Source organism: Microcaecilia unicolor, chromosome 7 (genome assembly GCF_901765095.1).
Source record: "Microcaecilia unicolor chromosome 7, aMicUni1.1, whole genome shotgun sequence".
In the NCBI taxonomy this organism is placed as follows: domain Eukaryota; kingdom Metazoa; phylum Chordata; class Amphibia; order Gymnophiona; family Siphonopidae; genus Microcaecilia; species Microcaecilia unicolor.
In genome coordinates this window covers 294,789,022-294,815,763 of record NC_044037.1, presented here as the reverse complement: position 1 = coordinate 294,815,763, position 26,742 = coordinate 294,789,022, and the positions used below count along the sequence as shown (strand labels likewise).

General features: G+C 41.3%; 1 protein-coding gene across 1 annotated transcript in view; it reads left to right on the top strand.

Moving 5' to 3' along the window:
• Nucleotides 1-15,815: 15,815 nt before the first annotated feature.
• Nucleotides 15,816-26,742, top strand: part of LOC115474712 (peroxisomal trans-2-enoyl-CoA reductase-like) — a 56,666-nt gene continuing 45,739 nt past the window's right edge. The window contains exons 1-3 of the mRNA XM_030210336.1: nucleotides 15,816-15,969; nucleotides 20,128-20,258; nucleotides 26,169-26,334. Coding sequence (XP_030066196.1) covers nucleotides 15,855-15,969; nucleotides 20,128-20,258; nucleotides 26,169-26,334 — 412 coding nt within the window. The 5' untranslated portion in view covers nucleotides 15,816-15,854. The remainder of the gene's footprint in view (nucleotides 15,970-20,127; nucleotides 20,259-26,168; nucleotides 26,335-26,742) is intronic.

The window sequence follows — 26,742 nt, the reverse complement described above, 5'->3', positions numbered from 1 at the left end:
AGTGGCCAATCCCCAGCAGAATCCCAGATAATAGCAAGATTCCATGCTACCAAGCCCCGGGGACAATAGTGGCTTCCCCCATTTCTATCTCAATAGCGGACTATGGACTTTTCCTCTAGAAACTTGTCCAAACCATTTTTAAAACCAGATATGCTAATCGCTGTTACCAATCCTCTGGTAATTTATTTATTTATTCGTTGCATTTGTATCCCACATTTTCCCACCAATTTGCAGGTTCAATGTGGCTTACATTATGCCATAATGGCGATCGCCATTTCCAGATAGAGAATTACAAGTGGTAATGCATTAAGGCGCATAAATGGTAAAGTAGAATTCAAAGTGGTATTGCATTGAAGTTCCTGAGTAATAAGTAACATCCTATATAATAAAAAGCACCTCCAACATTCTGAAGCCGAGAAAGTGAAGCCTGAAGCATCCGTGCTCTCTGTATCCATCTGTACTTCCGGGTTCGTCACAAGCAGAAGTGACCAACCACACGAGGTTTCTCGGCTTCAGAATGTTGGAGGTGCATTCTAATTAAATAGGATTGGTCAATTCCTTGAAGCACAGCCAGAGCTCAGCATCCTGCACAGTAACGCTCAGCTGCCTTTCCGTGGGGTCTCCTTTTTCGCTGCCCACCTGCAACTCGCTCTCCACGGCGCTGATCGACGCGACACTGAGGCAGACTCTTCCCGCTGCCAGCGCCACTCTCCACGGGTCCAGCGCTCATTCTCTTGCCACGCGAGACACCACAACAACGCATGCACGCGGAGCCAAGCACACCCTCACAACTCGCTCTCCACGGCACCAGAAAGAGAGAGGGAGGGAGGGGGGGCCTGACACCAGAGAGGGAGGGCCTGACACCAGAGAGAGAGGGAGGGAGAGAGAGAGGGAGGGAGGGCCGGACACCAGAGGGGGGGGGGGAGGTATCTGTCATACACACTCTATCTCTCACACACTCAGTGTCTTTCTCTCTCTCACTCTCACACACTGTCTCTCACACTATGTCTCACACTGTATCACATTCACTCTCTATGTGTCACACAGTCACTCACACACTCTCGGTCTCATACACTCGGTCTCACAGAGAGTCTGACTCACACACACTGTATCTGTGTGAAACACACTCTCTCTCTCTCACACTCACTGTGTCTCACATATGCACTTGCACACACTCTCATTCTCACACACACACTCTCTCTCTCACAGACACACTCGCACCCAAACTCACTCTCTCTCTCTGTCACACACTCGCACATTCACTATCTCTCTCTCTCACAGTCACTCTCACATACACTCTCTTAAACATACACACTCCGAGGAAAACCTTGCTGGCGCCCGTTTCATTTGTGTCAGAAACGAGCCTTTTTTTACTAGTAAGTTAAATAATCAACTATAGAAAGTTCAAATTCCAGCATGAGAAATAAAGTGGTAGCGCGTAATGACTTCTAAAGCTTAACTATTGGCTACATGAAAAAATATCTCTTCCTACTTGTTTTTAAAGTATTACCACATGAGTGTCACCGAGCCTAGTGCTTCCTGAAAGAGTAAACAATCTACTTTACTATTATTGCATTGTAGTTCCACCTTATTCCTTTTGTATGGTTTATGTTTGTTAGTCGTTTCCCACTCTTTCTTTTTTTAGATTGTATGTCGCCCAGATAGTTCTGTTGGGTGAGATAGAAAATTTTCAATGAAACTTGATGTTAATGATGCTTATAGTCTGCTAACTCACATACAGGTTGAAAGCAGATAACATCAAATTCAAGAAAATTCTACATGCGATACAAACCTAATCAAGACAATTTTTTAAACAAATTGTTTACAAAATAGTATGTAAGGAGAAATCATTCTGTTTAGCAGGCAGACAACACCAAGATGAGACTGCTTGATAAGTGTGAAGAAACAGTGGGGGTCCTTTTACTAAGGTGCCCTGAAAAATGGCTTGCGGTAGTGTAGGCGCGGGTTTTGGGCGCGCACCGATCCATTTTTCAGCGTGCCTGTAAAAAAGGCCTTTTATGTTTGCTAAAAATGGACATGCGGCAAAATCAAAATTGCCGCACATCCATTTTGGGTCTGCGACATTACCGCCAGCCATTGATCTACCAAGTCTCACGTGGTAACCTGGCAGTAATGACCTACGCACATCCGAAAATAAACATTATTTTTTGGCTGCGCATATTGTACACACACAAAAATGAAATTACCGCAAGAGCTATGCGGTAGTCAGGTGGTAACTCCATTTTGGCATGCATTGGGCGCGCATAGACACACGGCTTAGTAAAAGGGCCCCAGTGTGTTTTAAGCCTGTAAATTCTATTGGATAAATTTTCCTGCCTAAATTAATTCTGAAGAGTATTTCTCTAGTTTGGCCAGCAGATGGTATATGTTTATGCTTAAAGCTATTACAGAGGATTGACTTCGCTTTCTTTTAGTTAGCACACAGATAATACGAAGTGCCTGTATAGTGATGTAACCGTTTTTTATTTAAAACTTGACTGTTCTGGGCTCTGATTGACCTGCAGTTTTAAATTACCCAGCAGCAGTTGCTGGCTATTGATTCAGTCTTAGCCCAGGAGAAGAGAGAGCTTTGCTAAGCACTCTGAAAAGATCTATGTCCTGATATCCCCAGGTACTGTTTAGACAGTATACAAATGTCTATTGAGTGTTATAATTAATCCATATTTCAGTTACCTGTTATTGTTTGCTATTTGCATGACAATAAACATTATTTAGTTTATTGCCTCTTTGTCTCGACTGATAAAGAATCCTGGTGGTTTGTATGTTGGGTCTGGGAGTGCTTTCTAGGAACTGTGGGACCACTGAGAGTGTGGCCCCAGTAACCTAGAAATCACTGAGGATAATTTGAGAGCAGGAGACTCACCCAGAGGCGGTTGTGACCCAGTCGGTGGGAGGAGGGTGCTAGTGTAGATCACAAGCAGCAAGTGCAGGCAGATCTGAGCTGTGCTAGGGATAGACCCTCTAAGTGGCTGCGGGGTAACCCCAGGCAGGTGGCTAGGCATTTCGTGACAATAAGGAAATGAAATTCATTCCATTTTTTTGTATTTAACTCTAACAAACATTAAAAACAAATAAGACAAGAGTCTCTGGCTCGTGAAGAAGGGGACAATGAGAAGGAAAACAAATAAAATAGATATTCTGAGCATATGCCTATAAACATCTTATAAACCCAACATGAAAATAAAAAAAATAATGTGGCCCTTAATGAGCAACCAGTGAAGTTTTATCACATTGGGTGCACCATGATCTGAGCTCTTTTGTCCAAAAATAATTTTAGCTCCAGTGTTCTAAGTTTATTTTCATTTAATACCCCTCCTGAAGGAAAGACCTTCTAAACAGCGTACATCAAAACATCTAAACACTACCAGAAAAGTCTGAAAAAAAGTTAACAATTCCAAAGAAGAAAATAAAAATGGTAACGTGCCGGGTCACATAGATCCCAACCTGGCTCTGTAATAGCAGTGCCTCAAAATTATGGCAAATCAGGCTTGAGATTGTGATAAATTTAAAGCATCATAAAACAGATATGTTTTAAGACGGGCCTTAAAATTAGAACGTGAAGGTTCTAACTGTAACGAAGCAGGACGGGTATTCCAGAGCATTGGGCCTACAACACTGAAGATTGTTGCATGCACACAATGAAATACAATCTGCCAAAGAGACAGTATAACCAGCTGATTTTGAGGAAAGGAGTGAAGCGTGTGAATTGGAGTGTATGGTATAAGCAAACAAGAAAAATACAACGGATTATTATTATTTATTATTTATTGCATTTGTATCCCACATTTTCCCACCTATTTGCAGGCTCAATGTGGTTTACTTTATGAACAAGAATCAACATTTTGAAAGTAACTCTACGATTGATGGGAAGCCAATGAGCTTCTTTAAGTAAAAGAGTCAAATGGTCTAGCTCTTAGAACCGATCAATGATTTAATTGGTTCATTTTGTATGAGATGCAAACATCTAAGATCCTTCATCCGATATAATAAAGCATTAGAAAAGCATGTATCAATGTATGAAGAGCTGCTGGATATATTAGTGATTTGATTGAATGAAGTAGGCGTAGTTTAATGTGTTAAACATTTAATGCATTAATTGCATTATTAAAGTGTTAAATGTTTAGCCCTAGTTGTTTTGCATTTTGGAATGGGGGGTTGGGGAGGGGGGATTATTTCTGACACAAAAGTTGATGACAGCTTGGATCCCTTTTCGTGTTGTTGGTTGTTTGGTTTGCCGATTTGTTCTGTTGCACATGTATATTGTTGGTTGGTTTCATGGCTTTGTCATCAATAAAAAAAATTGTTGAAACTTAAAAGATGGAAGATAATTAATTTTGTAATTGACATTTACATCCCACATTGTCTAAAGCAAACTCTGGTTCAACGTGACTTATATTTGAAAATACAGTGAGACAGAATAATAGAATTCAGTAACATCATGGGAGCAAGTCGATGGATGTGTCTGTACCATATATACCCAGCTGGGCATTTAAAAGTCTGTCCTTTAAAGGGGTTTACCACAATACAAATACAAGATATTATTCTTGGAAAGTGCAGATAGCGTGTAATATTCATTGTTGTTTATTGTTCTATTTTGGTACAAGGAATATGTTAAAGACAGTACTAAGGGGGGGAAGGGGGGAATTGGGAAAGAAATTGTAACAATAAAACTTGATGATAACGACCGCGGATTAGTGTACATATGACTGACAAAGTTAAAACTGTTATGTACTTAATCAAATGATTGTGTTAATCTGTGGAATCATCAATAAAAACTTTGAAACATAAAAGTCTGTCCTTTAATGATACACAATTATTCAAACATTATCACATGCACACACCAGGACAATCATCCATACATACAATGCAAAAGTAAACAACAACTTCTAAAGCACAACACAGTTTATTCTAAACTAGCCGTTAAGCCTGTAACAACGGGCTAGTTTTTTATTTTCCTATGGCCTCCCCCCCCCCAGACCAACCCTGCTCTCTCCCCTGCCCTCCCCCCAGTGTCTGTTTCCCTTAGTTCCGCCCCCTCCTTCCCTCCCTGCTCCCTCCTCCTCCGATTTCCACGCCCATGTCCAAGCCCTCCTCCCTATTGGGCTGTACTGCTGGTGGAGGCGGGGCTCGGACTTCCACACTCTCAGCGTTCCGACTCTTCTGCGCATTTGCAGGTGAGTCGGTCACTTGCCGTTTATATGTTTGATTGTTTAACCACTCTTAGGTTTCACCTTTGGGTTTAACAAGCAATATCATGTGCTTGTAAGGTCTAGATAAATTAATTAAAACAATCAAAGTTTAAAGCAAATGCCCATAATATGTAATACTTGAAAGCAATAATGAAACAGTGATGGAATATTCACATAACAGGCAGCCAACAGATTTCTTTTCCACTGAACATAATTAACTTTGTATGGACTTGGCGTTTAATAGTGTGCTGAACTGGACAATGTTGGCACATTCAGACTGACTCTGAACTTTGTATGAAATTGGCATCTAATTTCTCTGTCCACATGGGTGTTATCTACAGACCTCTGACACAATCGGAGGAACTAGATAAAGATCTGATTACAGATATCGAAAAGTTGGGAAAGAAAAGAGAGGTGCTGTTGCTGGGTGATTTAAATCTGCCAGATGTAGATTGGAAAGTTCCATCTGCGGATTTGGAAAGAAGTAGAGAGATCGTGGATGCTTTTCAAAGTGCTCTGCTCAAATGGTGACGGAACCCATGAGGGAGGGAGCGACGCTGGATCTGGTGCTCACACATGGTGTGTCAAATGTCCAAGTGGGTGCCCACCTGGGCAGCAGTGACCATCAAACAGTTTGGTTTGATATAACAGCTGAAGTGGAGGGCAGCCATTCAAAACTCAAAGTCGTAGATTTCAAGCATGCTGACTTTAGTAAAATGAGGAATACCTGAGGAAGTTGCTGATAGGCTGGGAGGACATACGAGAAGTGGAAGGACAGTGGTCCAGGCTGAAAGAAGTTATAAATATGGCCACAAACCTTTATTTAAGGAGAGTAAATAAAAACAAGAGAAAAAGGAAACCGATATGGTTCTCCAAGCAAGTGGCTGAGAAAATAAAGGCTAAAGATTTGGCGTTCATGAAATACAGAAAAACTCAAGAAGAGGAACACGGAGAGGAATACCGGATTAAACTGAAAGAATGCAAGAGAGAGATAGATACGTCTGGCAAAAGCGCAAGCGGAAGAACAAATGGCTAGAAATGTAAGGAGGGCGACAAAAATATTTTCAGGTATATTAGTGAAAGGAGGAAGACAAAAATGGAATTGTGAGACTGAAAGATGCTGCGAACCGCTATGTGGACAATGATGAAGAAAAAGCAAATTTGCTAAATGAATACTTTTGTTAAGTTTTCACTGAAGAAAATCTTGGAGAAGGACCACGATTGACTGGCAAAAGTACATTTGAGAATGAAGTGGATATGGTAGCACCGTTCATAGAAGAGAGTGTATATGAAAACTTGAAAATCTAAAGGTGGACAAAGCCATGGGACCGGATGGGATCCACCCCAGGATATTGAGGGAGCTCAGAGAGGTTCTGGCGGGTCCTCTTAAAAATGTGTTTATTAAATCCTTGGAGACGGGAGAGGTTCCGAGGGATTGGAGAAGAGCGGATGTGGTCCCTCTTCACAAAAGTGGTGATAGTGAAGGAGCTGGAAACTACAGGCCGGTAAGCCTCACTTCGGATATTGGAAAAGTAATGGAAGCGATGTTGAAGGAAAGGATAGTGAATTTCATGGAAGCCAATAAATTGCAAGATCCGAGACAACATGGTTTTACCAAAGAGAAATCGTGCCAAACGAACCTCATTGAATTCTTTGACTGGGTCACCAGAGAATTGAATCAAGGACGTGCTATAGATGTAATCTACGTAGACTTCAGCAAAGCTTTCGACACGGTTCCCCATAGGAGGCTCTTGAATAAACTGGACAGGCTGAAGATAGGACCCGACATGGTGAACTCAATTAGGAACTGATTGACGGACAGACGCCAGAGGGTGGTGGTTAATAGAATTCACTCGGATGAGGGAAAGGTGAGTAGTGGAGTGCCTCAGGGATCGGTGCTGGGGCCGATTCTGTTCAATATATTTATGAGTGACATTGCCGAAGGGTTAGAAGGTAAAGTTTGGCTTTTTGCGGATGATACCAAGATTTGTAACAGAGTGGACATCCGGGAGGGAGTGTAAAACATGAAAAAGGATCTGCAGAAGCTAGAAGAATGGTCTAATGTTTGGCAATTAAAATTCAATGCGAAGAAATGCTACTTAGGGAGTAGAAATCCATGGGAGACGTATGTGTTAGGCGGTGAGAATCTGATATGTACAGGCAGGGAGAGGGATCTTGGGGTGATAGTATCTGAGGATCTGAAGGCGATGAAACAGTGTGACAAGGCGGTGGCCGTAGCCAGAAGGTTGCTAGGCTGTATAGAGAGAGGTGTGACCAGTAGAAGAAAGGAGGTGTTGATGCCCCTGTACAAGTAGTTGGTGAGGCCCCACGTGGAGTATTGTGTTCAGTTTTGGAGGCCATATCTTGCTAAAGATGTAAAAAGAATTGAAGCGGTGCAAAGAAAAGCTACAAAAATGGTATGGGATTTGTGTTACAAGACGTATGAAGAGAGACTTGCTGACCTGAACATGTATACCCTGGAGGAAAGGAGAAACAGGGTATACATGACATTCAAATATTTGAAAGGTAATCCGCAAACGAAACTTTTCTGGAGAGGGGAAGGCGGTAGAACTAGAGGACATGAAATGAGGTTAAAGGGCGGCAGACTCAAGAAAAATGTCAGCAAGAATTTTTTCACAGAGAGACTAGTGGATACTTGCAATGCCCTCCCGAGGGAGGTAGTGGAGATGAAATCAGTAACGGAATTAAAAAAAAATGTAGGATAAACATACAGGAATCCTGTTCAGAAGAAATGGATCATCAGAAGCTTAGCAGAGATTGGTTGGCAGCACCGGTGGTTAGGAAGCGGGGTTAGTGGTTGGGAGGTGGGGCTAGTGCTGGGCAGACTTCTATGGTCTGTGCCCTGAAAATGGCAGATACAAATCAAGGTCAGGTATACGTATAAAGTAGCACATATGAGTTTATCTTGTTGGGCAGACTGGATGGACCATACAGGTCTTTTTCTGCCGTCACGTACTATGGTACTATGTAATAGTGTGCTACTGGCTACTATATTTTAATGGTGTTTTGTTTGCCTTCATAATAAAATCACACTCTTCTATATACAAACACACAGCCAGGCGGCAAATATAAAAAAAGTGCCTTTTATAACCACATAGATTTGAAGAAGAAATAAATACATACAACAGAACTGAAAAATGTTGGCACATTTAGACTGACTCTGGACAGAATTTCTGCATGAAGGAAGCTCTTCCCTCATTATTCAATACCTGTCTTTGCAATAGTAGTAATAAAAAAAGCAAGTGTGTTTTTATAATATACCACTGCATTCCACAAAACAAAAGAAGCAAGTTCCCACATACCACCTTTTTCTTTTGATGTATGCACAGGAAAAAAAAGAAATTAAATGCTCCCAGGTTTCAACCTATTAATGTAAAAAAAAAAACCTTTGTACTTTATGTTTGTTATTTGTACTTTATGTATGTATGTATGTAATTTATTTATTTATTTATTTATTTATTTTATTAATTCCTGTATCCCACTATTATCCAAAAGCAAGTTTCAGTTCAAAGTGGCTTACAGTTTACAATTATTGAAATTTCATTTATGTGTGTGGACTATATAATAACTCTGATTGTTGAGCACCTGATTCTCATAACATGTCTGTTTTGGTGAAAACATCTCTCTGCATGAATACAGGGAGTCCCTTTAACCAGCTCCTCCAAATGACACAATGATTACAATTTAGAACTAATTACTACTCTAATCGATGAAACCGATACTTCCTCTGTGTACATCCATATGCTGCACAAGACGGCATGTTTAAAAATATAACGCCTATGTTTACTAAGATGCGCTATAGGCGCATTAGTGGTTTTAATGCATGTTAATGGTTTACATACATTAAAAGCTAACACGCCCAGAGAAATATATAGGTGTGTTAGTGTTTAACGCGCCTTAACTTTAAAGGCGTGTTAAAAATGCTAATGCACCTTAGTAAACATACCCCTAAGTGAGATCAAATACAAATGCTACACCAACATTAAAGAACGACAACATGGATACAGCAGCTGGTAGGTTTGTTTGCTTTGCTTGTTTTGGGTTCATCTTAACTGTTGTTGTAATCTGCCTTGGAAAGCCTGGTGTTATAAAGATGATGGAATATATTAACATTAAATGAAAATAGAATGAAACTCTCCTTTCATTGGGGCACATGGAAACACATCTTCATCTGTTTTGTAGAAGTTTACCTTTTAAATACACAAATGGATTATTCTGTTTTGAGCATGTTTCAGGAGCAAGTGGTTTTATAAGTCAAAATAACAAAAAATATGTTGTCTCATGCAGATCTCTTTTATTTAAACGTAACTAAATGGGCTATAAGCCCCTAATGCAGGCCATTGGTTTTCTTATATTTTGTTCTTGTGATGACTTATACTGTGCCAAAACTGAAAACTCTTATCTCTGTCTGGTTGATAATAAAAGGCGCTCATTGTGAACACCTTCCACCTAAAAAGTTGTTTTGTGGCTGTATATGAAGAATTCTGATCTTGAACAAATAAGTGTATGTTTGTGAACCTAGTCACGCATCCAAAGTTAATATAAACCTTTCAAGAAATCCAGTTAATCGTTGAACTTAATAGTGAAACATAACCACAGAGGCATGGTATGGTTGTATTTTCAATATGGTAATACTAGGGCCCAGCTAAGGAGCAGATTATTTAGAGTTAGTCTTCACTGGACCAAACTTGTTTTCCTTTTGCCATCATTCTTTTGCAGTGTCTTAAAAGGTGGAGGATAACGGATTTTTTTTTAACATTTATATCACACATTATCCCAAGCAAAGTTGGGTTCAATGTGACTTACATTTGAAAATACAGTGAGGTAGAATAATAGAATTCACTTATATAATGGGAGCAAATAGATGGATATGTCTGAAACATTTAACAAAGTTGAGATTAGCATATATGCCCATCTGGGCATTTAAAAGTCTATTCTTTAATGATGCCACATGTTCAGAAATCATAGCCATAAGTATAGATAAGTACATAAGTACATAAGTAGTGCCATACTGGGAAAGACCAAAGGTCCATCTAGCCCAGCATCCTGTCACCGACAGTGGCCAATCCAGGTCAAGGGCACCTGGCACGCTCCCCAAACGTAAAAACATTCCAGACAAGTTATACCTAAAAATGCGGAATTTTTCCAAGTCCATTTAATAGCGGTCTATGGACTTGTCCTTTAGGAATCTATCTAACCCCTTTTTAAACTCCGTCAAGCTAACCGCCCGTACCACGTTCTCCGGCAACAAATTCCAGAGTCTAATTACACGTTGGGTGAAGAAAAATTTTCTCCGATTCGTTTTAAATTTACCACACTGTAGCTTCAACTCATGCCCTCTAGTCCTAGTATTTTTGGATAGCGTGAACAGTCGCTTCACATCCACCCGATCCATTCCACTCATTATTTTATACACTTCTATCATATCTCCCCTCAGCCGTCTCTTCTCCAAGCTGAAAAGCCCTAGTCTTCTCAGCCTCTCTTCATAGGAAAGTCGTCCCATCCCCACTATCATTTTCGTCGCCCTTCGCTGTACCTTTTCCAATTCTACTATATCTTTTTTGAGATACGGAGACCAGTACTGAACACAATACTCCAGGTGCGGTCGCACCATGGAGCGATACAACGGCATTATAACATCCGCACACCTGGACTCCATACCCTTCCTAATAACACCCAACATTCTATTCGCTTTCCTAGCCGCAGCAGCACACTGAGCAGAAGGTTTCAGCGTATCATCGACGACGACACCCAGATCCCTTTCTTGATCCGTAACTCCTAACGCGGAACCTTGCAAGACGTAGCTATAATTCGGGTTCCTCTTACCCACATGCATCACTTTGCACTTGTCAACATTGAACTTCATCTGCCACTTGCACGCCCATTCTCCCAGTCTCGCAAGGTCCTCCTGTAATCGTTCACATTCCTCCTGCGACTTGACGACCCTGAATAATTTTGTGTCATCGGCGAATTTAATTACCTCACTAGTTATTCCCATCTCTAGGTCATTTATAAATACATTAAAAAGCAACGGACCCAGCACAGACCCCTGCGGGACCCCACTAACTACCCTCCTCCACTGAGAATACTGGCCACGCAATCCTACTCTCTGCTTCCTATCTTTCAACCAGTTCTTAATCCATAATAATACCCTACCTCCGATTCCATGACTCTGCAATTTCTTCAGGAGTCTTTCGTGCGGCACTTTGTCAAACGCCTTCTGAAAATCCAGATATACAATATCAACCGGCTCCCCATTGTCCACATGTTTGCTTACCCCCTCAAAAAAATGCATTAGATTGGTGAGGCAAGACTTCCCTTCACTAAATCCGTGCTGACTTTGTCTCATCAGTCCATGTTTTTGTATATGCTCTGCAATTTTATTCTTAATAATTATTCAAATATTATTACATGCATACACACGTTGCAAACGTAAACAACAACTTCTACAGAGTACGTCCAAGATTTAATTTGTATTTTCTGATTTCCAAAATTCCAGACAGCAGCTGTACAGATCAGCAGGAACCAAAGCAGTCCAAAACAACACAGTTTATGCCTAATTGTTCAACCCCCCTTAGGATTCACCTTTGGGTTTAAAAAGCAATACCATGTGCATGTAAGGTCTGGATAAAGGAATGAAAACAAAGTATAAAGCAAATGCCCTTAATATGTAATAGTTGGTAGCAATAATTAAACAGTGATGGAATATTCACATATCAAGCAGTTTGAGCCAACAGATATATTTTTAATTGAACATAATTAAGTTTGTATGAACTTGGCTGCTAATAGTGTGCTGAACTGGACAATGTTGGAACATTTACGCCTATGCTTACTAAGGTGCGCTATAAGCGCGGTAGTGGTTTTAACATGCGCTAATGGTTTACGTGCGTTAAATGCTACCATGCCCATAGAAATGTATAGGTGCATTAGTGTTTAACGTGCCTTAACTTTAAAGGCGCGTTAAAAACGCTAATGCACCTTAGTAAACATACCCCTTAGACTGACTCTGGACTTCTGCATGAAGGAAGCTCTGCCCTTATTATTCAATATCTGTATTTTAAATAGTAGTAATAAAAATATCAAGTGCATTTTTATAATATACTACTACAATCCACAAAATATAAGGAGCAAATTCCCAGTGCCATCTTCTTCTTTTGATCAAAGCACAGGAAAAAAAAATAGATTTTAAATGCTCCAAGCTTTCAATCTAATTAATGTTTAATGTGGAATATACAGTAAATGTCATAAGTAAGGGGGTCTTTTACAAAGGTGCGCTGGCATTTTTAGCACATGCTAAAAATAGGTGTGCGCTAAACGCTAGAGATGCCAATGTATTCCTACGGGTGTCTTTAGCGTTTAGCGAGTGTCTATTTTTAGCATGAGCTAAAAACGCCAGTGTGCCTTAGTAAAAGAGCCTCTAAGTAAGTAATATGTTTGTTTACTAAAGCTTATCTCGAATTAAGCTTTAGTAAACAACCCCGTAAGTAACTAAATAAATAGAAACTCTGAATGTTGAGCACCTGATTCTCATAACATGATGTCTGTTTTAATGGCTCTTTTCCAGGAAGAAAAAAAACATCTCTGCACGAATATGACACGAGATGGGTGTCCCTATAACCAGCCCCTCCAAATGACACACTGATTACGATTTATAAAACAAATTACTACTCTACCTATGAAAAAGTATTCCGTTATTATACTTCCTCTGTGTATATCTGTATGCTGCACAAGCTGACATGTTTGAAAATATATAAGTGAAATGAAATAAAAGTGAAAATTAAATTATATAAGTGAAATTACATAAAAATGCTATGAACAATAAAGAACAACAACGTGGAGCTGGAGGAGTAGCCTAGTGGTTAGTGCAGTGGACTTTGATCCTGGGGAACTGAGTTCCATTCCCACTGCAGCTCCTTGTGACTCTGGGCAAGTCACTTTTTTATTTTTTTTATTTGTATTAACTTTTATTTTACATTCAGTCGTTACAACTAAAATGTCAGAAAAAAGCAAATATCATAAGTGAATTCACAATTTAAGGAAATAAATCATATTCTTTTAGACCACAATATAAAGTCGAGGCAAGATACAAGGAAAAATTTTTAAGGAATATACATAACAAATAATGTCCTAAGAGCAGTAGCACGCAATATACTCACAGCCTGATATCAGCGATAAACCTATTGAACATTCAGGTTTGAGTTCCACTATTCTCTCTAGAGCTAATGAAAAGTTTCATTTTGAGGGGATCAAGAAACATATACAGTAAGTTACTGAATCAAGAGATACAATGCAGCGACATGGAAATTTTAACACAAATAAAGCACCTAAAGCCACTACTCTAGGCCTAAGCCTCATAAATTCTCGTCTCCGCAATTGAGTCTCTTTATTTAAATCCGGGTAAATACGAACTTGTTCCCCAAGAAAGTTTTCATTTAAATGTCTAAAATACAGTTTGAAAACATTATTTCTATCAAGTTCCATCGCAAATGAAACCAAAAGGGTTGTTCTTTCTGTAACAGTGTCTAATGAATTCTCCAGAAAGTCCGTCAGGTTTTCAAGCGGATTCTGAGCAGCCTGTTGAGTTGGTCTCTTAATCCCAGTTAGATATTGAAGTTTATTAATAGGAGGGAAAACTTCAGTTGGGATTTTTAATATTTCCAGAAAGTATTTACGAACCATATCTATAGGTAAAGTCAGGGGTGCTTTAGGAAAATTTGTAAAACGTAAGTTATTTTTCCTCCCCTGATTATCAAAAAATTCAAGTTTTCTTCTCAGTATTTCTCTCTGTTTGGAGACTTCACTCGCAAACGACTGTAGATTAGAAAGTTCCACCTTTAAGCTTCCAATTTGATTCTCTTGACCCTGTATTTTTTCCATTATATTTTGTTGTGATTGTTTCAAATCGGTAATTTCTATAGAAAAGGAATTAGTTACCTTAGTGAGTAGGGAATTCATCCCCTGAATCGCGTCCCATAGGGATTCCAGGGTCACCACAGCTGGTCTTAAAATCTCCGCATGTTCTACGGATGTAGACCCCGAAAGCATGGGGGTCGAGGTGGCAGTAACCCTCCAAGTCGATTTTCCTGCTATCGGGGTAGAAACAGTCGAGGCACCTCCTTGGGACGAGTTGTTTCTCCCCTCTTCGGGAACAACCGTTCCTGCCTCGGCAAGAATACTACTTCCGGGTTGCGGAGGCGCTGGATTTTCTGGCGGGCTCAAGGAGACCGCTCCATCGCTGTGACCCACCGAAACCTCAGCGGGTCGATCTGAAGAGAGTAATTGCACAGCCTGCGGGAGGAGACCGACTTGCTCCAAGGTGAGTTGCCGAGGAGTGGGAATCTTTCCAGGTATCGAGGAGGACACATCCCTGGGTTTCCCCTTCCTTTTCCCCATTATAGGGGCTAGGATTATCTCGCCAGCAACAAATCACCTCAGGGAACTGGGCAAGTCACTTAACCCTCCATTGCCCCTGGTACAAAATAAGTACCTGAATATATGTAAACCGCTTTGAATGTAGTTGCAAAAACTTCAGAAAGGCAGTATATCAAGTCCCATTTCCCTTTCCATTATGACATCATAATATCAGAAGTGAGCCAAGTATCGGGCAATCATGCCATTGTGACATCACTGATGAGGTTGGCTCTTATTGGTGGAATGAGTGGAGGCGTAGCCTAGTGGTTAGTGCAGTGGATTTTGATCCTGGGGAACTGAGTTCCATTCCCACTGCAGCTCCTTGTGACTCTGGGCAAGTCACTTAACCCTCCATTGCCCCTGGTACAAAATAAGTACCTGAATATATGTAAACCGCTTTGAATGTAGTTGCAAAAACCTCAGAAAGGCAGTATATCAAGTCCCATTTCCCTATTTCAGATTCTACGTGAGCTACTATTTGAGATTCTGTTGCTACTGTTTGAGATTCCACTAGCAACATTCCATGTAGAAGCCTGCCCTTGCAGATCAGCAATGCTGCGCAGGCTTCTGCCTGCACGGCCGCATTGCATTGGTAATCTGCAAGGGCAGGCTTCTACATGAAATGTTGCTAGTGGAGGAGTAGCCTAGTGGTTAGTGGGGAACTGCATTCAATTCCCACTGCAGCTCCTTGTGACTCTGGGCAGGTCACTTAACCCTCCATTGCCCCTGGTACAAAATAAGTACCTGAATATATGTAAACCGCTTTGAATTCAATTGAATTCAATGTAGTTGCAAAAACCTCAGAAAGGCGGTATATGAAGTCCCATTTTCCCCCTCTCCCTCCGTTCATAGGTTTGTTTGCTTTATTGTGTGGATGACGGTTGTGCGTGGAAGGGGAAACAGAGTTGGCTTCAACTGTTTGACGTCATCCCGTATCAACTTCGTCTAGACGATTGCTCCTGTTATTTAATAGCCACCTTCTGCCCCGCCCCTCACTCTAGCCAACGCATCCTATTGGTTGCCCCACTACCTTTCCGGTGCCTTGGTCTGCCCCCGCCTCTTGCTGTCTCAGGCATTTTTGTTTTTTTTTTTAGATTTGTGGTGTAGTGATTGGCTTCTCTGCTGACTGGTTATTGGCTGCCTGGCCTGAGACCTCTCTCTGCTGACGCGCGCGCCGCTCAGCTCAGCTGTCATGTGCACTTTGCCCTTGCTATGATGGCGGTTCGCAGTTTGCTGGCTCCGGGACTTTTCAGTGGGAAAGTGGCTATAGTCACCGGCGGCGGCTCTGGAATCGGCAAGGCTATCAGTGCCGAGCTGCTCAGCTTAGGTTGGTTGTGCGGAGTAGAAGTGGAGGAGGGAACAGGGGTTAAGGATGGGGCACCTATGAAGTTGTGCTGCCTGTGGACCTGTACATTTTTAAGTGTGTGTGCTGGTGGATTGTCGGTGGACACTTTATACAAGCTTACATACCTCTTCCCCCCCCCCCCCCCCCCCCCACAACGGCCGTAGATTCTACTTTCACCTCTCTTTAGACAGACAGGAGGTCATTAATAGTTTTGTTTGTGGTTGAGTGACAAGATTCCATGCAGAATTTCAAAGAGTAGCAACATTCCACATAGAACCCCAAAGAATAGCAAGATTCTGGAGTCCTAAAGAGTGGCAAGATTCCATGCAGAATTTCAAAGAAGCAACATTCAACATAGAACCCCAAAGAATAGCAAGATTCTGGAATCCTAAAGAGTGGCAAGATTCCATGCAGAATTTCAAAGAGTAGCAACATTCCATATAGAACCCCAAAGAATAGCAAGATTCTGGAATCCTAAAGAAAGTATGTTGTTTTTCTAGCAAAAAAGGTGCTGGTACTCAAATGCCAGGCCACCCTTCAGGGGTGGGGTGATCACTGAGGGACCTGCCCCACAATAGCCAGGCCCCCTGCAACTAGTCACAGAATCTATGACAAAGCAGAATTGGTGTGTAGAGCCTGAGCTCTTTCATTAAAACTTGGGAAGTTCAAAAGGCATATTCCAAGGTGACCTTTGAGACTGAGTCAAGACTTATTGGAGGTCCCAACCACAATCTACGACCACTTGAACTTCAGGAAATCACTAAAAACCAACCTCTTCAAAAAGGCCTACCCCAACGACCCCACGTAACCCTCTTCACCTACCAACACAGCATGACTATATTCGAACAGGACAACACGCAATCTTCATCCATTCTGACCCTCCACTTATACCACTTGTATTTGTTAAACCATCGACTGGGCAAATGCCTTTGGTACTATGTAAGCCACATTGAGCCTGCAAATAGGTGGGAAAATGTGGGGTACAAATGCAACAAATAAATTAAGGAAGTGAAAGGATGAGATCAAGAATGTTTTTGGTTGTGGCTCCTATTTGGCAGAGTAGTCTACCAAGGAAGCTTTGCTGCACCCTACGCCTGGAATAAACTTCCTGAGCCCCTACGTCTTGCCCCATCCTTGGCCACCTTTAAATCTAGACTGAAAGCCCACCTCTTTAACATTGCTTTTGACTCGTAACCACTTGTAACCACTCGCCTCCACCTACCCTCCTCTCCTCCTTCCTGTACACATTAATTGATTTGATTTGCTTACTTTATTTATTGTCTATTAGATTGTAAGCTCTTTGAGCAGGGACTGTCTTTCTTCTATGTTTGTGCAGCGCTGCGTAGGCCTTGTAGCGCTATAGAAATGCTAAATAGTAGTAGTAGTAGTAGTAACTGGAGAACAATGCGAGAAAATTTAAGAGGCTATTGAAAATGTGGCTTTTCAGCATTTAGTTTAATAGAGATGTTTTCATAAGTTGCTGTTAATCTGTGGAAGGGGTAGTTTTGATGTGGTTGTGGGGTTTGTTTGTTATATAGGTATATAAAGATAAGTAAATTCTGACCTGTATATGGACTTCCATAAGCTTACGTTTGATGTATTCTTACAGTACACCACTTTGAGTGAACTCTTTTAAAAAAAGCAGTAAATAAATCCTAATAAATAAGTAGCATATATGTATGCCGCTGTTAACAATGTTTTTGCCTTAATGCTCTAGGAGTTTGTTCAAAATTCCTTTATCTCAGCTGCAGTCTTTAAAAAAAAAAAAAAAGCATTAGGCCCAATATACAACCTGTGGTGGTCAGTGATCTTCTAAGACGCTGACTGTCATGGGCATAATGTGACCTGAATATTCAATGTTGGTCCTAATCCAGGTACCAGCACTGAACATAGTAACATAGTAGATGACGGCAGAAAAAGACCTGCATGGTCCATCTAGTCTGCCCAAGTTAAACTCATATCTTGAATTTGTACCTGTCTTTTTCAGGGCACAGACCGTATAAGTCTGCCCAGCAGTATTTCCCGCCTCCCAACCACCAACCCCTCTTCCCCCACCTGCTCCGCCACCCAATTTCAGCTAAGCTTCTGAGGATCCATTCCTGCTGCACAGGATTCCTTTATGCATATCCCACGCATGTTTGAATTCCGTTACCGTTTTCATCTCCACCACCTCCCGGGGGAGGGCATTCCAAGCATCCACCACCCTCTCCGTGAAAAAATACTTCCTGACATCTTTTTTGAGTCTGCCCCCCTTCAATCTCATTTCATGTCCTCAGACCAGTAGCTAGATAAAGTTCAGACCTCGATAAAGTTAGGCTGTGGAATTGACAGAGTAGGCAACAGATCATGGGACAGCAATCTGAGTAACAAGATAAGTGGTGTTTTACCTGAGTGTATTTAAGATTGAGCATAAACTTTATCACCCTGAGTTTTTTTTGCCTATGATGACTTCTAGAACCCCAACAATTTATAGAGCTGTATAACCAAAAATACGGAGTCTGTTGAGGCTTTTTCATCCAGTTAACATACATGATATGCGAAGTGCACCGTTAGGTTCTAATAAGATAATACTGGATAAAGTTAAGACAGCCCTTTTGCATTCCTAACTTTATCCTGTCATTTACTTTTGAGAACAGCCCGCTATTTCCACCTCAGTAATTTTTACCAGGGTGGAAATAACGGGAGGTTCTTTCTGGGGACCTTTGTTTACTAAGGTGCATTAGTGTTTTTAGCGTACCTACACTTAGCGCGCACTAACCATGTAGGCGCCTATAGGGATATTGTAGGCACAGACATGGTTAACGCGCCTATAATGCTGCCCTAAATCTGGTTTCTATTTTTTTGCTTCTTGGCTAAGTGCTGCTTTTACCTTTTGTTTTAAATAATGCCATTTCAATGTTGCTGCCACCACCTCTTATCTCCGAGAGCTTTAATGGTTTGTGTGTGGATTTTTACCCCTGACCTTTTATGCTTATTTATTTTTTTTATCTTTTTAATACCTGAATTAAATTGCTGACGTATTTGGTTGCAATACACAGAGGGGCATAATCGAAAGGGTATTGACACATTGTTTTTTTTTTCTTTAATTATTATTTATTTATAAAATTTTCAATTACAAAATCACAAGTAACACGTGATCCCCCATGATTACTTGAGGTTCCAAGTGGTTTGGAGAAAAGAGATCTTTTGGGATATTATACTTTCTTGACTCCCGGGTATCCTGGTTATGGACTTAAGTACATAAGTATTGCCACACTGGGACAGACCAAAGGTCCATCAAGCCCAGTGTCCTGTTTCCAACAGTGGCCAATCCAGGTTGCAGATACCTGGCAAGATCCTGAAAAAGTTCAATACATTTTATGCTTCTTATCCCAGAAATAAGCAGTCTAATAGTCTATGGACTTTTCCTTTAGGAAGCTGTCCAGACCTTTTTTAAACCCCGCTAAGCTAACTGCCTTTACCACATTCTCTGGCAACGAATTCCAGAGTTTAATTACACGTTGAATGAAGAAAAATTGTGTCCGATTCGTATTAAATTTACTACTTTGTAGCTTCATCGCATGCCCCCTAGTCCTAGTATTTTTGGAAAGAGTAAACAAATGATTTACATCTACCATGTATAAGTATAAAATATTATACAAGTTAATAATATTCAACAGTGAGCAATTTTCAAATCCCATCACAGGTAAACAGTGTATTTTGTCTACATAAATTGTTCTAAAAATTGCTCGCCTTTAGTCTTCCTAAGAGCATACAAAGGGTGTTTGTTACACCAGGCATGCTTTAAACCACATTTGAGGGGAGGTGTTCCTGGAAAACATGTTTTGGATAGGATTGGAAAATACAATTACATTATATTTTCAGGTCTAAGTGCCACTTTCCATGAAAATCTACCTGCACAAAAAACTGGGGCAAAAGTTTGCAAGGACTTTGTACCTTTGGCAGGTTTTAATCGTAAACTATGTTCGTGCTTTCTCTTTGAAATTTGATACGAAGTCTCTGGCTGAAAAGGGCCTGTGGACTTGACAGCAAAGGAGCTATTTTGAAACTTTCCTCTTTTAAATTTTAACCGTTTATAGAGAAGTACGAATAGACAATTCTGACACAATTTCTTTTTTTTCTGGCTGGTTTTAAATACAGAATGTAATGTCGTCATTGCCTCCCGCAAGCTTGAAAGGTTGAAAGAAACGGCTAAAGAGCTGATGGCTAAAATCTCTCCACGTTCAGCTGTGCTGACTCCCATACAGTGTAACATCCGCAAAGAAGAAGAGGTAAATGAGCTCAAAGATATAAACTTAAAAAAAAAACCAAAAAAACAGATGAGGGTGAGACACACAACGCAAATCTTCTGGCCTTTCCTGGAGGGATATAGGGCTCATTGGTGTGGAGACAGGGGTGTGCTGGTAAATTTTTAACAGGCTCTTTCTCCGGACGTAGCCAGCTCTGCAGTTGGAAGGGCCAGGGGTGGCCGGGTGGAAGGGGGGGGGGGAGCAACACTTGCCTCTCTCTCCTCCCTCCCTTTGTGTGGGCACGCTAGGCATACCTTTGCTGGCAACCAATAAATGGACTGCCACCACTCCCAACGTCTTGCTCTGAGTAGCATGCTGAAACATCTCACATATGCTGGAGAAGTCCCAGCCTGCTGCCCAGAGCTGGAAACAAGGAGCGGGGAGCAGCAGTAGTCTATTTACTTGGCTGGCAGGGCTCAGCATCCCCACCAGCAATAAAAGAGAATTCAGCAGGGGGCCCAAGCCCACAATTTGGGAGCCAGTTGTTAAAGTAGCCATGGAGGGCCCTACTTTAACAACCGGCTCCCAAATTTCTTAAAAACTTAACAACCGGCTCTCGCGAGCCTGTGAGAGCCTGCTCCAGCACACCACTGTGTGGAGATGTAGCATTTTTAGGTATCTCAATACATAAATACAAAAGGTTCTCAAAAGAATGTTCTAATATATATTGTTCTCCTTTTGTAATGGACCCTCATATAAACAAGGTTATTGGAGAATATGGTCCTCCAAAATTAAATGGTAATCATGGGTCCATATAATTGTTAGTTTCTGAAACTACTTACTGTATGCTTTATTATAGAAAGCTCGTTGTGCTGCTTTCATTTACAATATAGATTCCAATTTCAGAATATTTATTTATGTATTATCTCATTTATACCCCACATTTTCCCAACCTTCTCAGGCTCAATGTGGCTTACATCAAATCTAATACAATAATAAATCTACAATTGAAATAATAGGGAGGAAGGGGAGGGAATGAAAGGAACAGGGGAACCAGGGGAGAAGGGGGGAAGGATGGTATGTATAAAGTTGTCAGTAGATTGAAGTGAATCAGGCAGTGGAGACATATGTTGAGTCCTTGGAGTAGGCTTTTCTGAATAATAGTCTTAAGAGATTTCCTGAAACTCAGATGGTTGTGGATGATTTTTATAGTTTTTGGTAAAGAATTCCATAAATGTGAGCTGATGAAGAAGGATGAAGCATATGTGGATTTATAGTTAAGCCTGTTGCAGTTTGGGCAATGAAGATTTAGATATGAACGGGATAGTCTCAATGCATTCCTTGGTGGTAGGTTGATTAACTTAATCATGTAGTCAGGGATTTATCCATAGAGAATTTTGTGTACAAGGGAATATGTCTAAATAATTCAAAAAGAAGGGATAAGCATAGTTTTAGGCGCTGGGATATCAACTAAGCGTGTTCTGTGTACCGAGCCTAAATCTGGGTGCCACTTATAGAATACGCTTAGCATGGGTGTAGTTTGACCCTCCACCGTCTTCCAATCCCCCGAGCCACTGGCAGCCTCAGCGAAAGCAGCACGCACGCTGCTTCCCACCTTCCCTGGAGGCACGGGAACAGGAAGTTGAAGGAGAAAGGCTTCCGGGGGCAGATCTAAAGCAGCGTGCGTGCTGCTTTCTCGCAGAGGTTGCCGGCGGCTCAGGGCATTGGAGGATGGGGTGACAGCTTGTTTCAAACTACGCCCATGATGCTTAGGCAGAAATGTTTTCTGTGTGGATTTTTTTAGGCCATATATGGAATCTCTCCCACAACCCTTCTTCATCCCCTGGGCACAGTTTGAAAGTCGGGGTTGCTTTCCCTGACACATTTTTCTTTTCCACCACAAAAGTACTTTCTTCTCAAAGTAGTTATCGGTGTTCTTCTTTTTTTAGTTTATTGAATATAACCCTTAACTTGGTAGTCTCATGTGTATAACTCGGTCAACTATTTTGATTTGGATTTATAGATGTAATTACTTGTCTTTTCCAAATCCAGGCTTAAGTTAACTTGTATATCTGTGAATAGTTTATTTCCCTGTCCAAGTGGATTTATAATCCAAGATTTATCTGATGCAGTGGAGAGTGAAGTGATTTACCCCAGATTACGTGATGCATCCGTGAGAAAAGCAGGCTTCCTCGGTTCTCTGCCTGCTCCTGTAGCCACTAAGCTCTGAGTTGCCTATACGTAGGACCCGTTTACTTAAGACAGCAAATAAATATTCACACAAACCCTTTCTTGCTGACATTTTGATTTGGAGGTTGTTCTCTCTTCACTCAAAACTTTTATATGAAATTGAACAAAAGATCCAAGATGGCTGACGTGTAGCATTGGGCTCCACTTCAGTGCAATTGCCTGTTTTAAGTTTTACTTGTTTCCTGACTTACCGTGTGGATAAGAAGCGTAAGGGAATGCAGCAGTGGTTTTTTTTGGAGTCTACTGCGCAAGTAGATTCCAGCCCGATGGATGGGTTTGTTCACCGATGCAAGGTGGCAGCTTCAACTCCAGGCAGCTTGCAGGGGATTTTGATGGAGGAAGGTGACCATCAACACCCTTAGAGCTGGAAGTGTGCCTGTGCCCAGAGTAGCAGTTTGCACTGCTTATGCCATGAGGGAGCCAAGACCGGCAGCTCAGGAAGTCTATTCCAGGCGTGAGGTGCAGCGAGATAAAAGGAGCGGAGTCTGAAATTAGCAGTAGAGGAGAAGGGGACAGAACGGAGTACCCGAGGGGAGTCGTAGGGAGAGACAAGAGTGGAGAGGTACTGGGGAGCAGCAGAGTCAATGCACTTATAGGTCAGTGAGAGAAGTTTGAATTGAATGCGGGAATGGATAGGGAGCCAATGAAGTGACTTAAGGAGAGGGCTAATGTGAGCATGGCGACTTTGGCGGAAAATGAGTCGTGCAGGTTCTAGTGCAGCGTTTTTCAACTGGTATGCCTTAGCACATTGGTGTGCTGTGGCAGGTCCTCGGGTGTGCCATGGGATTTGAGGGTCATTTAGGACCAGCTTTAATTTGTGCTGGAATGGGGTGTACCTTTAAACATTTTTTTTTCCTTGTCTCTAGTGGTCGGTGGCATTGAGCAGCGGTTTCATACAGCCTGCTTGCGCCAACCCTGCAGCCTTCTCTCTGATGTACCGAGCACTTTAATCACAATTTCATAAATATTCTTATTTTAAAAGAGGTTGAATTGTTAAATTAGTCAAGTGTTTAGAGTATTGATGTTGATTTGGCCAATTCAGTTTTATAAGATGCATTTTTATTAGGGATATCCTGACTACCAGACGAGCAACAGATTTCCATGGGCAAGGTTAGGAATTCCTGCTTTATTTTGATATGTGATGCCAAAATTTACAGTGCAAATAACTTGCAGAATACATCATATTTCCATTCATTATTTAATATCTTGCCCTTTCACTTGGGTATCAGATAAGTCCAGCTGTTGCCAGGTAGAAAGAACAAGGATCAACCTTTTGATGGTAATGTGCCCTGGGCTGTGACTACTTCTTTATTAGCAGGACAAATCCCTGATCTGTGATTTGGCTGCCTCAGCTTCTGACCTGTCCTATTCTGGCTTTGCTAATATGTTTATTGCAGACTTGATATAGCATCTTTCACAAACAATCAAGGCGGTGTACAATAATTAAAAAAATAAAAGGATTAAGAAAGGAAAAATAAGACAGAAGAAATCACACACTTCAGAATAGAAAAGAATAGATCAAGATGGGACGGGGGAAAGAGACGACCAATCGCCTATCGGCCATCCTGCCTCCAATCAAAAATGAGTAGATTAGGGAAAAGCCTGTTTTTTGTTGCTAGGAAGTCACTCTAGACAATCCATTCTGGTGGGATATGACACATCTTCGGAGACTGAGTGCAACTGGTTGAAGTCACCAAGGGATTATCAACATTCTACCAAACAAAAATATGAAATCTGACCACGAATCCAGATACCAAACTGATGAAAAAAAAATCGTGGTTCACAAAATCATAAACTCTCTCAGACATTCACTATTCACTCTTTAGTGAACATAGAGAGGCGTCAACAAATTAACTTTTACAGGCACAAGCAGGACTGGCCCAAAGATGTCTTCTGCACTAGACAAACCTTCGGCTGTGCCCATCCCCCAGAGCAGCTCAAGGCCTTCCACCTCGTGCCCTGCATCTCCCCTTCCCTATTCTAGAGCCCCAACAGAAGAAGCATCAGTCCCCTGTTTTCCTAGCCCTTGTATCAGCTCCGCTCTTTTGCTTCACTGGCTCTGTAGCCAGCACAGTGAGAAGATTTATCAGTGCATTAATGTTTATACCATTTGTGTCAGTAAAACTCATTCAAAGAATGTGCTGTTCTTGTGTTACAAAGCCTTTCTAGTGCTAGCAGCAGAGATGGTGAAATAGCAGAGAGCAAGGAGACGCTTCCACCACCGTCATCAAGGGACTTTGCCTCAGCAGCTGACTCTGTCACCCAGCTGTTCTGGCAGCTGCCAGGTGAGGTCAGAGCTGAGGAAGGGACAGATTTGGGGGAGTTTTCAGGGGTGTCTCTAATCGTGGCTTTTCAGCTATAATCAAAAAGCAGAAGCCATATGGTACAATTTAAAATATTAAAATACAATTTAAAATTACACTAAACATTTTTCACCCACCCACATCCTCTCCGGATGACAGCGTTTCTCATCCAGATAATTGCTTTAAAAGCCGTGTCTTCAGCTGTTTGAAATATTTAGAAACATCTAAACTCAAAAAGTAGGAAGTGGAAGCGAACAACATCACCAAAACATGTATAAATCTTCACTTTATTTATTAGGATTCTTTACCACGTTTTTGAAGGAATTCACTGAAGGCAGTGTACAGAAAGAATAAATCAAACATAAGCAATAGACAATTACAAAAGTAAAACTATTCAAATAACAATACAAAGTATGGCATAGTACACTACTTAATTTAAACCTTGTCATTCCTTTTACTTTAATCCTGAGTCTGTCTTCACACTGTAAGAAATAAATACAGAAACCAGAAAGAAAAAGCCTCAGGGCTTCATGAACCAACTTAACTAGTTACTGGTTCTCAGTGAGGCATATTTTCAAAGCACTTAGCCTTCCAAAGTTCCATAGGTTTCAGTGTGTTTTTTCTAGCAAAAAAGGTGCCAGAACTCAAATGCCAGGCCACCCTTCAGGAGTGGGGTGATCACTGAGGGACCCACCCCACAACAGCCAGGCCCCCTGCATAAGTATTGCCATACTGGGAAAGACCAAAGGTCCATCAAGGCCAGCATCCTGTTTCCAACAGTGGCCAATCCAGGTCACAAATACCTGGCAAGATCCCAAAAAAGTACAAAACATTTTATACTGCTTATCCCAGAAATAGTGGATTTTCCCCAAGTCCATTTAATAACGGTCTATGGACTTTTCCTTTAGGAAGCCGTCCAAACCTTTTTAAAACTCCGCTAAGCTAACCGCCTTTACCACATTCTCTGGCAACGAATTCCAGAGTTTAATTACACGTAGAGTGAAGAAATATTTTCTCCGATTTGTTTTAAATTTACTACATTGTAGCTTCATCACATGCCCCCTAGTCATAGTATTTTTGGAAAGCGTTTTTTTATGCCCGTGATAAGTTTTTTTTTGGCTAGATAAGAACCAGTACTAGTTGGTTCATTAAGCCCTATGAGGCTTTTTTCCTTCCCAGTTTCTGTATTTATTTCTTTATGAGCATGAAGACGAACTGACTTAGGATCAAAGTAAAGGAGTAACGAGGTTTAGAGTGAAGTTTTATATGTTATGGTTAAATTTTATAAATACATCGTTTTCTATTGAATTCTGTTTGAAAACAGTAAGATGAAAGGTAGATGACAATGCTAGCATATCAAGCACATTCTTCTTTCACTCAATATGTTTGTTTCTAATAGGTGGAAAGCTTGGTAAGATCAACAGTGGAACTCCATGGCAGGATTGATTTTATGGTGAATAATGGAGGAGGTCAGTTTCCCTCCCCTGCTGAAGCCATCAGTGCCAAAGGCTGGCATGCAGTGATCGAAACCAATCTCACTGGGACCTTTTACTGTTCCAAAGCAGGTAAACTCCACCAGACCAGGGCCATGTACTTGTCTGGTTTTCTGCGTATTTGGTTTTCATTTTGCTCACACCTTTTCAGTGGTAGCTCAAGGTGAGTTACATTTTAGGTACACTAGGTAGTTCCCTGTCCCTGGAGGACACACAATCTAAGTTTGTACCTGAGGCAACAGAGGGTTAAGTGACTTGCCCAAGATCACAAGGAGCAGCAGTGGGATTTGAACCGGCCACCTCTGGATTGCAAGACCGGTGCTCTAACCACTAGGCCACTCCTCCACTAGCAACATTCCATGTAGAATCTCAAATAGTAGCAACATTCCATGTTCCACTGCACTAACCACTAGGCTACTCCTCCACTAGCAACATTCCATGTAGAATCTCAAATAGTAGCAACATTCCATGTTCCACTGC